Source organism: Lingula anatina, chromosome 3 (genome assembly GCF_051362555.1).
Source record: "Lingula anatina isolate TDL-2025a chromosome 3, LinAna3.0, whole genome shotgun sequence".
NCBI classification, from domain to species: domain Eukaryota; kingdom Metazoa; phylum Brachiopoda; class Lingulata; order Lingulida; family Lingulidae; genus Lingula; species Lingula anatina.
In genome coordinates, this window is record NC_141769.1 from 18,214,996 (window position 1) to 18,227,123 (window position 12,128).

Below are 12,128 nucleotides of genomic sequence, written 5' to 3' on the forward strand. Positions count from 1 at the left end.
TGATATGACTGAGCCAGCTCAGAGAGAAATTCAGTTTTCGGGCAAGACTTTCAATAAAAACAATCCCCTTCAAGAACAAGAAATTCTGGATCTGTCCCTTGTAAAACGATTACATTTTGGACATTTAAAAAAGAAAATGATTTGAAACCGTGAACTTGGCCTTCGGTTATCACGGACCCGAAGCGGGTTTGATAGACGCCGCAACGCAAACCAACAGCACGCATGTGCCAAAGGAAGTAAACTTGTGCACATGGCAGTCAGCGGCTCGAATCGATCGGTACAACTTACGCTTTCCTTCGAGTTGTTGGAAATGTGGTAGATTCTAGTTTTCGGAGTTTCTTTTCACATTTCTTTCTCTAAGGGCTTGTTGGAAGGATCATTCTCAATTACAAGCGCGTTGTACGTATTGTGAATGCATCAGATGATAAAAGTGTGAGGACGACTGAATCCAAGTACAGCCAGGTCAAGCAGTCAATTGCGAGTAGGAACATTTTGTTCTTTAGCCCTGGTAAATTCTTGGTTAATTAGGTATTGATATATTTAAATTTAAACAAGGAAAGCGGACAGAGGTGCATGCAGACCTCCACCAAGACAAAAAGCTGTCTAATAGTAAACAGTTAATTAATAAATAAATTGGTTTAAGGATATCCTCACCAAATCAGTCAGTATCACTTTTAAGTCGCCCATATCTGACCTATTGTGAAAATTTCATCAAAATTAGTGGCATATGCTGATGACAAGTATAAGGTAAAATACCAGTCATGCTTACAGGCATTTATTGTCAATATATATATATATATATATATATATATATATATATATATATATATATATATATATATATATATATATATATATATATATCTGGGGTAGCGTTAGCAATTTTTTTTCACTTAGCCAGATCACCACATTTTTGTCAATTTGTTATCAAAATGGTTATAATTTGGCTAAAACATGTCATATCAAGCCCTTTTTCTTTAACCAATTTAAGTCAGTTTTAGCATTTGGCTAAATTGGCGAGTGTTAGCGCTACCCCAGTATATATATATATATATATATATATATATATATATATATATATATATATATATATATATATATATGAATCAAACATCTAAGTGCATGTGTATAAAATATGAAAAATTAAAGTAATCTACTACACTAGTCTAGTCTAGTCACTAGTCTAGTGCATAGGAGGAGAAATTTCATTAATTTGTGGACTTACTGTTAAGGATAAAGCAAACTTTTTTGATAAATTTTTTCATCATTGTAGAGAGAACAGGGAGCAGTCATGTCACAAATATTTGAAGAAAATGGGGTAAAAATTGCTGTGAATAAAAATCACACCACTCCAGAGAAGACTGACACTTTCTACAACCCACGCATGACCATATGCAGGTGATTTTTTGTTCATTTTGTCATTGCAAACATAATGATACATTTTTTTTTAGGAGCCAATAATAATTTTCTTTTAGCCAAGAAATATTCATTCAATCAAGTCTTTAGAACTTCAAACTTTTAAAACTTTAAACCTTTAAAATTACATCAATGAAAATAATTTTCCTCTATAAGTCAAACTTCACCTTTAAAAAATTGCATCAGTGGAGATATTTTTTTTTTATTTCACAGGGAAATTTCTTTGTCTGTTTTGAGTGCTTTCTGCTCAGAGTTAGAAGATAAGACACCAGAGTGCCTAGACGCATTTTCAGCTACTGGTAAGCTTTCAAGTCTTCACCAATATACATACGGACACATGCACGCACATGCGTACACACACTTAGACATGCTCATGTGTCAGGAGCAGATCCAGAGATATTTTCTGACAGTATTCCAAATTATCTTTGTTGATCCATCCTCCATTTTTGATGGTCTTCCAACAGAAAAAAATTGATACCCGTCAATGTAAACAATATAAAATCTGACCGTCTTCCAGAACAATGGAAAACCGCCCCGGACCACTATACACAGAAGCACATGTACACATATGTGTACATATCACAGACTTGCAAATGTGTGACCTTTAACAAAATTTAAGTAACAAGACAAGTGGAAAAACCTGAGCTGAAATTTCCCTTGTTGGAAGATTTTCTATTTAGAAGTGGCAAATTTGGTTGAGGCTACACATGTATACAATACATTTTGTGTGTGGTACTGGGTATATATTTTCCTTCTAGATAATTTTCTCAGTGTTCTTGTCTGTTAAATTATTTAATTTTTTAATCAGGCCCGTGGCTTTGGGGGGGGGGGGGGGGGGGGGAGGGTGGAGGGGGGGTTGAAGGAACCACCTTTTTTGTCAGGAAAAAGTCCATTCTTGGTAAAATTTGATCTTAGTACACAAAGATTTCATTGAAAAAGGTCCGCTTTTTCAGAAAAAGAACCCCCCTTTTCAAATTGCTGGCTATGGGCCTGAAAAAAGTTCCTTAATTAGATAATGGCTTAAAATATGTAATTTTTCAATTATAACATTACATCTGATTCAGTGACAGCGCATTGATTTAGTGCACTTACCAACCATATTTTACACCTTTCTGATTTTTCAAAGGCATATCTGGACTACAGTGGAAGAAACACCTTGGACACAAGGTCAAGGTTACGATGAATGACGCCAATGCTGACGCAGTACAGAATATCAAAGACAATTGTGCCTTGAATGGAGTTGAATTTCACCAGAATTTAGAAATCAAACCAGGGAATGGCCAGAATGGAGGACCAGATGTTATTGATAGTGGTGAAAAGCAAGAAGACCTTAGTAAAGTGGAGGTTTTTCAAGCAGATGCCAATGTTTTGTTATACCTAAGGAGTTTTGATTTTGTGTGAGTAATTTAAAATGTTATTTGTTTTCTTCAAACACATCTCCCAACCAGTTTCATTGTCTGATATTGCTTTTCTCGTTATAATTGAGTTAATGCAATTAAAATCTGTTGTGATAGGTCCCTGTGAATGATTCCTTTTATTATTACTATTAAAAACATTTCAGAAATCTGGATCCATATGGATGTGCAGTGCATTTTCTCGAGTCAGCTTTTCGCAACACTCGGAATGGAGGGATCATCGTCATAACCTCTACCGATGTGGCGTCACTGTATGGGAAGTGCAGCCATGTTGGACTGAGGAATTATGGGGCATATGTTGTGAAGACAGACTACATGAAGGAAATGGCTGCAAGGATGGTGTTGGGGGCTGCTGCAAGGTGAGATATACTGTACCCGTAACCCTGATTTTCTCTTTCAGTGATACTGATTTGGATTTAAGTTGTTGTTCTGATTTTACCTTCAATCAAAAGATCTACATATATATATTATGTCTCAAAAATCTAGGAAACATTTAATACAAATGGTATCATGCTGATTTATCATCTGTTTTGAAACTGTTGTTGAGTTGTTGTCAAAGTTTGTAAATAGTATCTTGTCATTTTTAAATCATCTTATGTATGCAGTGTACTAGTAGATGCTACAGGAACTGAACTCTTTGAGGTGTTTTAGTTAGTGTAGTTAAAAGTTATATGTTATCCTTTTTCAAGGTGAGTTACAATATTTAACACATTGCTTTTTCCAACCACTTATACATATTGACTACAGATAATTTGGACAAAACGAAAATGACCAATGGAAATCGTAATACTCAAAAGAATCAGGCCCAGCAATTTCTTATGTCTCTTTTATTTCCTCAGATGTGCCACAAGATGTAACAAGGGGTTTGAGGTCTTGGTCTCCATTGCCGTGGAACATTTTGTACTGGTGGCAGTAAGGATATGTCGTGGCCCGAAATACGCAGATGCAATAGTTCCCCTGGTCCAGCGAGTTCTTCACTGCCAGATATGTGAAGAGAGGGTCTTCTATCCCCCGGCTCACACACCTGTAGGTTAGTATGGTGTAGACTTTCTTCTGTATATTGTTAAATGATTACAGATTTTGACATTTACCAATTGGCAGAGAAGCAGAGTCACTGAAGGTCAGTTATTTTTAATGAGATAACTTCCTGGTCAACAAACTCATTTATATTTTGGATATCCATGGTCACTATATGTCAGCAAAAATTTCTCGATGTGTCTGAACTATTTTCGATTGATTAAAAAATTTGTAATTATGTTACAAACTAGTTAAAGTGGGTTTGGTGTTTTGGTCACTTCAACACTCAACTGGGATAGGCGACTTTGGCATTGGTCAATTATCCCAGCCTCAACCTAGCCAAGAGGTGACCTCAACAGAAGTCAATCATTGTACAGCATATTTGTAGGACTTAACATATCTAGTTGATTGAAAAGATGCAGCAAGGTGTGTATATGACATTTTCTCATGCTTTGCAGTGATTAAAATCACATGCATCTGGCCAATTCATGGCATGTCCTTTAGTTTAACCAGTAAGAACTGTACACCTTCATATATAATATTTATGTGTTTTTATTTTTGTAGAGGCCCCATACACCCTGCTTCCATGTGACTGTACACAGAAGTATCCTGGGAAGACAGCATTGGACCTAGGTCCCGTGTGGTGAGTGGATGGGTGTGATGAATGGGTGGATGGGTGGGTGGGTATGGTACTGAGGTGGGTGGGTGTGGTGAGTGGGAGGGTGGGTGGGTATGGTACTGAAGTGGGTGGGTGGCTGTGGTGAGTGGGTGGGTGTGGTAGTGAGGTGGGTTGGTGGGTATGGTAGTAATGTGGTAGGGTATGGGAGTGAGGTACGTGGGTGGTATGTGGGTGACCCCCGTGAACTTGAGGTACATATTTTTGTGATTATATTTAACCTGGATTATGTGTCACAAGCATGGTGGATGAGTTTTGTGAGAGAAAGGTAGTGATGTTTTGGGGTTGGGTCTTGAAGGGGAGGTTTGAGCTTTTAACATATGGTAAGTTCTTAAAAGAGAGACAATAAAACAAATAAAAATTTGCAAAATAACAATGTTCCAATTAGAATGAGAGGTTGTTGGAAATTGAAAGCAGACAAATTTCTTTCATACTTATTAATTAGGGTGCGGGGACATTTACTCACTCCTTAAATGTGAAATGTTATGGATTTTAAAACTTTTTTATCTGTCAACTGTTAGATGTCAACCTCTTCATAATTGAAAATACACAGTTATTAGAAATAACAACATGAGATAATGTGGATTGTTGCTTTTTTTCCAGGATTGGTAAGATCTTCTCCTGCACGTTCATCAGTAAAATGCTCAAGTCTGCGAGGAATCTGAAGCTGAGTTCTAGACTATGTTCTTTGTTAGAGACAGTGCATTGCGAGGCTTTGTGTCCAGAACAAGTGACACCAAGAACTTTAACTAACCACTCACATCTGGGGATTACAGATGAAATGAGAGGAAAAGAAAGTGGCCTCAATAAAGGTGGAGAAAATGAGAGAGAAAAAACTTTACATAACCAGACCCAGGGATGTGTTAATATAAGTGAACTAGAGGATGCTCCAATTACCAGTAATTTAAAAAATGTGGAAACAACAGAGGCTGTAGCAAATGACAGTCAGGGAGAAACACCTTCATCCCTGAAGAGAAAATCTGAGGCTTTAGAGTCACCAGAGGGAGGCACGGTGGCCAAGAAGAGAAAACCTGAAACCTTGAGTGTTGAGGACCCAGTCCCTTTCTATTACAGTGTTCACAGGCACAGGATAAAGGGAGTGGATTTGCCAAAGTAAGAATAACTGATAAATTGGGATCTTGGATTTTATCAAGTACTAGTATAATAATTATTTTTGAGAAGAAAAGTAGTAATATTTTAATGCCTGACTAACCAAGAGTATCTTCATGAATTTGACTTTGAAACGTGGATGAATATTTGAAAGGAGTTACTTGGATATGTAGAAATGGTCATAATTGCTTTGAGAATTTAATTTTTAAAAAATCTCTTCCAGTAGGTGGACAATTACACAGTTGAATTTTAGCTGGTTTAGACATAAAAATGTAGTTTCTTTTTGAAATGATTAACATTTTATTGCCATCTTTGCTATTATTATAAGGTACAAACTTAAGGTAAGTTCAGCTCCAGTGTGTTTGAATGTGTAATAATACCATTATCTTTTTCTTTCTTTCAGAGCCCCCAAACTAGTCCACTTCCTCCAGTCAGAGGGATATTGTGCCAGTCGAACCCATTTCAATCCAACTGCAGTGAAAACTTCTGCCAATCTTGCACAGTTGAAGGCAGTGTTATTAAAACATTGCAAGACAGTTGATACCACTTGACCAAATTTTGTTTTGATGTCGAGCTATTAGCCAGTAGACAAAATCACAAATTATCAATTTTTCAAAAATGAACAAAATGCATTACAGACACTGAACTTAATTAAGGAAGTGACCTATATAAGAGAAGAGGGTTTTTCACATATTGGCACAGCAAACATATGGAATTTGACTTAGGTCGCATTCACAACAGATGATACTGGTTCGAGGATCAAATATTGCAGACCCTACCTGAAAACAAGACCTTCTAATCCCTTAGTCTCTATATCTTTGCCTTCCCTGCAGGGACCTAGCAATTAAACCATGAAGTGAAGTGGATATTTAATCCATGTGGAGGCGAAGAGACCATAAAAGGATTAGGCGATCTTGCTTTCATGTTGGGTCTGCCATGTTTGATCCGCAGATCAGTAGATCCGAGGATCATCTGTTCTGAATGTAACCTTAGGTGCCCAGACTGGGTTTTTCTTTCAATATTAATACAAAAACTCTGAGCCAGTTTCAAATTTTGTATGTTGTGATTTTGCAATATTAATTTGATAATTTTTTCATCTGCTTTATTGAGCAAAGAATATATATTGTAATATACTAGCCACAGTCTCGAGATAAAATGTTTTACCCCTAATTACAGTGCTTTGTGCAATTTGGAGAAGTTCTTATTAGTTTATTGTAAAATTATGCTATTTGACACACTTGTAATATTGTACGAGCTCAGTAATAGAACATAAAATTTACTTTGAAATTAAGATCAAAATGATGTATCTGAGCCATATTTGAAAATGACAAAGTTTGTATTTTCATAAAAAATTAAATAATAAAACTTCACTGGGTATCTTGTAATATTTTATTTTGTACATATATACAAAAAAATTGGCTTGCAATCTTTACAATTTTGCAATGCTTGGGTCCACATAGCTTTTTAACTGCACAGGCTTTACTTCTAGACTGCATTTTCTGGCACAAGGAAATTTCTTGACTTTTGAGACCCTATGTGTTCTAATAAACAATAAATCTTAGCAGTTGCCCACTTTTATAAACCACAATCTCGTATCTTAATGGGCTTATTTTATCCATAACTTAAAGGTGGGATGGACATCTGATTTCAGCAACACTGCTACAGAACGTGACAATGTAAACAAATAAAAGATACTGAAATTGTTTCATACATGCTACTAGTTACAGACATCATCAATATTAACACATCTTAGCTTGGAATGGACAAATATCACTGAAATGTGTGATATGAAACTACAAATACTTGAATGGGTCAATACATTGCATCACTGAACTATTCAAGAATGGGAAAACATATTGGAATTGTGAAGATGCAATGTGAAAACATGAAGCTCCATGGAAATGCATGCTTATTTTAACTGCACTAGCCAAATGCTTTACATGTAGAGCATTCTATATAAGTAGCAATAATGACAAACACTTGGACACAAATGCCTGGGTCTTGGTAATCTCACCAAGGGGTGACCATCCAACGCCAGATTTATTGTCACCTGTAAGCATCAAAAACTCGAAGAAATGCATTTTTTTTTTACCAAATGGAAAAGTCTTGGTCATCAGATGACTAACTGTGAATTTTGACCAATACGCAAGCCCCCATTGTCCACAATCTATTTGCAGCATGCTCTTGAAAGAATTTGAACATCATGTCTATACCTGAAGATCAGTTCTAGAATACCCAGTATCTAAGAATGAGCAGGATTATTATGACAATAACGATAACTGCTCCTATCTTGGCATATGAGGACTTGAGGTTCAAGTAGTGGGCGTCTTTCTTGTACTTTTGTGACAGTGTGGAAAGATTGGCTGCTTTGGTGTCCAATGCTGAAATGAAATGAAATGAAATATTGTAATATAATGTAATATTGAGCAAATGTTTCTCTGAGAACAAAAGATATGCAGTTAGCCACCATGTTTGAGTGTCTTAGACTCTTACCAACCTGGCCACACTTGGTTTCAAAGGCCCCATTCAGAATAGGGGACTAACTAGTCCAAGGGTCAAATACGGCCGACCCACTTGAAAACTTCCCCATGGGATATCTATTCAGTGTCTATTAGCGGATTAGACGGCAAGATTTGTAGTGGGTCACCATATTTGACCCTCTGACTAGTTAGTCCCCTATTCTGAATGTGGCAATAGTAGCATTTATGTCATATACACAGATACATGCAAAATCCTCTTGTGCAAAACACTTGTGGCTTATATAAAATTGCATGTCTCATAACATCCATTACATATATGACCTAGTAAAATACAATAAAAGAGCATATATAAATATGATACTTAGTGTTGAAGATGCAGAAAAAAACAATGTAAGATTCCATTATATTTCAAAGGACTGGATCTTTGCACCTTTTTCCTTGTCAATGCTTGCAAAAAGTTCCCCCTCTATAACTTAGCATTCACCAATAAGCACTTGCATATAATTCCACATGGAAATCCCCATCATAATCATTAAAATTGTTCATACACAAAGCATTAATTTACCTGATAATGCTTCCCCTCTCTGTAATACATCATCAATGTTTTGCACCATGATTCTTTGGACATCTTGTAGTTCTGTGTTGATATGTCCAAGGTTTCTTCTAGCTCTGGAGTCCATGTATGATTTTTTGGCCTTTTGAATATATGTATCTGAGAAAGACAGGAAACGATTCTATTATAAAATTATAAATGTTATATTCAAGAAATGAAAAAAGGTAGATGCTCACAAAAATATTGCCACATGTTACCTACATAACGTGAAATAAATTATCACTTTTTCATTTTTTTTCACAATTACTGTAAATTATGCCCTTCATTTTTTTTAAACAAAGGAATTTATTTCATCTTTCACTTGTCATAATATTCTACAAATAAATGCTCAAACAAAAATGCATTACTAATTAATTAAATGTATTCCAGTAGCAAAGATATATCTATGCAGCGTTCTCTTTTATTAAAAAAAAAAATGACCAAGTCATTAACATCTTTCCCACTTTGAAAACTATAATATAAATGGCCATCCCAACAGTCCATTCATGAAATAAAACATTCTGTTCATTTTCATCTGAAAGTTGTATAACTCGACTAGACCTACCAAATTCAATAAAACTGTATGGCCTGGATACTGTCTGTATTTTTGTCCCATATTGCATATTAAATTCTGTTTGTAAATCTTCTAGGTATGTGTATGCTAGTCTTTTGGAAAATGATTGTTCACACAGGACAAGGTAACACACCCCTCTCTCAATCAGGTAGCTGAAAAAAAGAAAAGATCTTCACTGCAGTACATCCACCTAAAATTTAATGCAGAATTTGTTAAATATCTTTTTAAGTAATTTAAATGATTATTAGTAACAGTAAACTAGAGACTGGACATGGAAACAATAATTATTCACAGAATGTTCATATGTTATTGTAGATGTTTACCTGTGACAGTTTGTTAAGTATTGTGTCTATGTACATTAAGTTGCATGGACACAATGTTGTGTTAAACTGCTGGTAGGCAAACTCATACGCCACACCCATGCACACACACATACGCACATGCATATGAACATACTCAAAACACACACACACACACACACACACAGACGCCTACTTACTGGAAAACATAAGCACCAGCCTCCAAGCTACATCTGACTGGGGATTGTTCGTTGAGTTTCTTAAACAACTGTTTGGCTTTATTTTGATACTCCATCAACCCTCGACCAGACTGAAAGAAAATTGGGAAAATCAAATCGAAAAATAACATTTACTAAAATGATTTTGCTGTGTTTCATTATAATTATGATAGTTCAAAGAATATGAAAAAGTTTATTTATTAATGTGATTCTTATTGTTAATTTGGTTGAGGTGGGGAACTCTAACATTTAAGTTACTAGTACATCTGTTCTACTTGTGATTCTTCATTTTTTGGGTTAACTTCTAATAATGTAGCCTTGGCTACCATCAACTGTTGAAATCAATGATTTCAGTAATGCATGCAAAATGAACATAATACTGTGAGGATGTTCCCATTCCAGATGATATAATTTACTGTTACCAAATTAGCTGTTCCTATTTGACCATTGCAAAAAAAGGGCAAGGGGGGGGGGGGGAGGGCTTGCAATCTATCATTTCCCATGGATAAGGTTTAATCAGTGCCTTTTCTTATGGGTACTTTTTTCCCCCAAGTACTCATTTCCGCCTTATAATTTTCCAAACTGTCTGTTCCCATTGGCATCATATACCATATGCACCCCCGTTATCATTTATGAGTCCTTACCAGTAATTTAGTTGCTAGTGGTATGTTTAAATAATATCTGTTATCACCATAACTTAAACATTCTGGTGTATAGAATTATCAGACTGGACTGTCAGCTTTTGCATGTTAATCTATCTAATCATAATGATTTGGTATCTTAATTGCAAGTTGGAAAGTCAAGAGTCAATTTGTGTGAGAAACTCTAATAAATTTTCAAAAATCGTTGACACTAAAACTCACCATTACTCTGCCTTTTTCCAAGTGATAAATGTACGTTCACATGAACGCCGAGTTTATCACGCAAGCATGATCTTTCAACTTAGAGTTTACGATAATGTCAACCGAAGAAACTGGCCAACGTGGAACTTGAAGTTTGAACTCGTGAAATGTCCACACTTACCTGTTCGTCTTCTTGCATTGACGCCGCTAAGGGTAGCCCGTCCACTAGACGTGCGATTAGTGTCATCAACACCATTTTGTGTATGTGCTTATTTGATGCTACTTTTATCTGAAATTTGATTAAATCTGGTCTCTCACAGTGACACAGTTAATTCAATAACACTGACGTGGCCAAATGTACGCAAGACAGGAACTATGACCTACTTCATACTTCCGGTATATTCGGCAAAGTTCGTAAGTAAGTTTTGATCAAAATTTTCTTGATTTATTGTTATTTAGTGCATCTATTTTATAAGTGCAGGGGTATATTATAAATATGCCTTTTAATTATTATATATGCTTAGCTTAAAGTTGCTTAAATAAAACTAGGTCAATAAAAACGATTACCGAAAACACGTAGCATCGACTTCGGCATTAAAATGGCCGACCTTACAGATGGTTCCGTGACAGGGGCATATTCGGCTCTTTTTCACAAAGAATAGGTGTTTGAGAATAAAAGGAGACATTGTTAACCCAAGGTAGGTAGAATAGCTCGATGTAACAGCCACACTTTAGGAAACCTAATGTGATTACATGAAAGTTAAGACATAATTCTTATTGAAGCAAACAGCTGTGTATTGACTTCCTTCAGTTTTCTCACATAATGACATTGGCTTTTATAATTAATTTGATATCAAACTGAGAACTGTCTTTAAATTGACTTTGTTGAATTTGAAAATTTATGCTGAATCGATACAGTTCAACCAGATACTAGTCTTTGGTTAGACTGGGTTTTCTTTTTACGTTATGAACGTTAAATATGGAAGTAACTGTTTTACATGTCAGGTACATTACGATAAATATAGGTCTGCGTTCTGTGTGTGATCTCTTGCGTGATAAGCCTGGGGTTAAATACAGGTGCATTTAAGTATGTTATTACGATTCCAAAAAGACTGAGATATTCAAATACAGACTAAGTTAGAAAACCTTATGCAGTGATAGTCACTTAACTGATGTGTAACTTGTCGTACAGATGAGATGTTTATTTACAGCAATCTGAAAAAAGAGGAAAATTTAATTCGAAAATGGTCAAAACATTAATCAGGCCCACCAATTACTTATAAGTGATAACAAATATTTTATTACTAGGTACTATCAAGAACACTTTGCAGCCTGTGCAGATAGAAGAAAATACAATATTGAGTAAAGTGTAATAAGCCTACTTAGAGGTGAGTAAGTGGAAAGTTGAATTTTTACAGCATTTCACACATTTATCGGTTAAAAGTGATAGTGAAATTGTTGAATCTTTTGACTTTAAATAGTGTGCTTA

At 35.6% G+C, this 12,128-nt stretch overlaps 3 protein-coding genes across 14 annotated transcripts in view; 2 read left to right on the plus strand and 1 right to left on the minus strand.

Annotated features, from left to right (window-relative positions):
* The first annotated feature begins 220 nt into the window (after nt 1-220).
* Nucleotides 221-7,011, plus strand: LOC106177045 (tRNA (guanine(27)-N(2))-dimethyltransferase). Of its 4 annotated transcripts, none has more exons than XM_087007851.1 (9): nt 221-528; nt 1,274-1,398; nt 1,630-1,715; nt 2,543-2,813; nt 2,978-3,190; nt 3,671-3,861; nt 4,413-4,491; nt 5,128-5,637; nt 6,038-7,011. In XM_087007851.1, the coding sequence occupies exons 2-9, from the start codon at nt 1,292-1,294 to the stop codon at nt 6,183-6,185; spliced, it is 1,605 nt and encodes a 534-aa protein (XP_086863977.1). In that variant the 5' UTR covers nt 221-528; nt 1,274-1,291; the 3' UTR covers nt 6,186-7,011. The 4 variants fall into 4 exon arrangements, with proteins under 4 accessions (XP_086863977.1, XP_086863974.1, XP_086863975.1 ...); XM_087007848.1 differs by having other exon boundaries at nt 221-508; XM_087007849.1 differs by having other exon boundaries at nt 221-481.
* On the minus strand, nt 7,010-11,014 carry LOC106154620 (vesicle-trafficking protein SEC22b-like). 2 transcript variants are annotated; one of them, XM_013529023.2, is made up of 5 exons: nt 10,821-11,014; nt 9,780-9,889; nt 9,272-9,432; nt 8,680-8,826; nt 7,010-8,015 (listed from the first exon to the last, which is right to left on the minus strand). In XM_013529023.2, exons 1-5 carry the CDS (start codon nt 10,893-10,895, stop codon nt 7,861-7,863), a joined length of 648 nt encoding a protein of 215 aa, XP_013384477.1. In that variant the 5' UTR covers nt 10,896-11,014; the 3' UTR covers nt 7,010-7,860. The 2 variants fall into 2 exon arrangements, with proteins under 2 accessions (XP_013384477.1, XP_013384478.1); XM_013529024.2 differs by lacking the exon at nt 10,821-11,014 and adding an exon at nt 10,661-10,807.
* A 133-nt stretch (nt 11,015-11,147) lies between these two features.
* Nucleotides 11,148-12,128, plus strand: part of LOC106154623 (uncharacterized) — a 33,708-nt gene continuing 32,727 nt past the window's right edge. For all 8 annotated transcript variants that reach the window (XM_087007840.1, XM_087007843.1, XM_087007841.1 and 5 more), the window contains exons 1-2: nt 11,148-11,337; nt 11,948-12,027. The gene's annotated coding sequence lies outside the window, so the exon portion shown is untranslated. The remainder of the gene's footprint in view (nt 11,338-11,947; nt 12,028-12,128) is intronic.

Bases quoted from the DNA above. Each gene is read 5' to 3' on its own strand.
- LOC106154620 (XM_013529023.2), bottom strand. From the start codon at position 10,895: ATGGTGTTGATGACACTAATCGCACGTCTAGTGGACGGGCTACCCTTA. The intron at 9,890-10,820 runs GTAAGTGTGGAC...ATTTTCTTTCAG, and splicing joins CAATGCAAGAAGACGAACAG to TCTGGTCGAGGGTTGATGGA. The intron at 9,433-9,779 runs GTAAGTAGGCGT...TCTTTTTTTCAG, and splicing joins GCTGGTGCTTATGTTTTCCA to CTACCTGATTGAGAGAGGGG.
- LOC106177045 (XM_087007851.1), top strand. From the start codon at position 1,292: ATGTCACAAATATTTGAAGAAAATGGGGTAAAAATTGCTGTGAATAAA. The intron at 1,716-2,542 runs GTAAGCTTTCAA...GATTTTTCAAAG, and splicing joins AGACGCATTTTCAGCTACTG to GCATATCTGGACTACAGTGG. The intron at 4,492-5,127 runs GTGAGTGGATGG...CTTTTTTTCCAG, and splicing joins TTGGACCTAGGTCCCGTGTG to GATTGGTAAGATCTTCTCCT.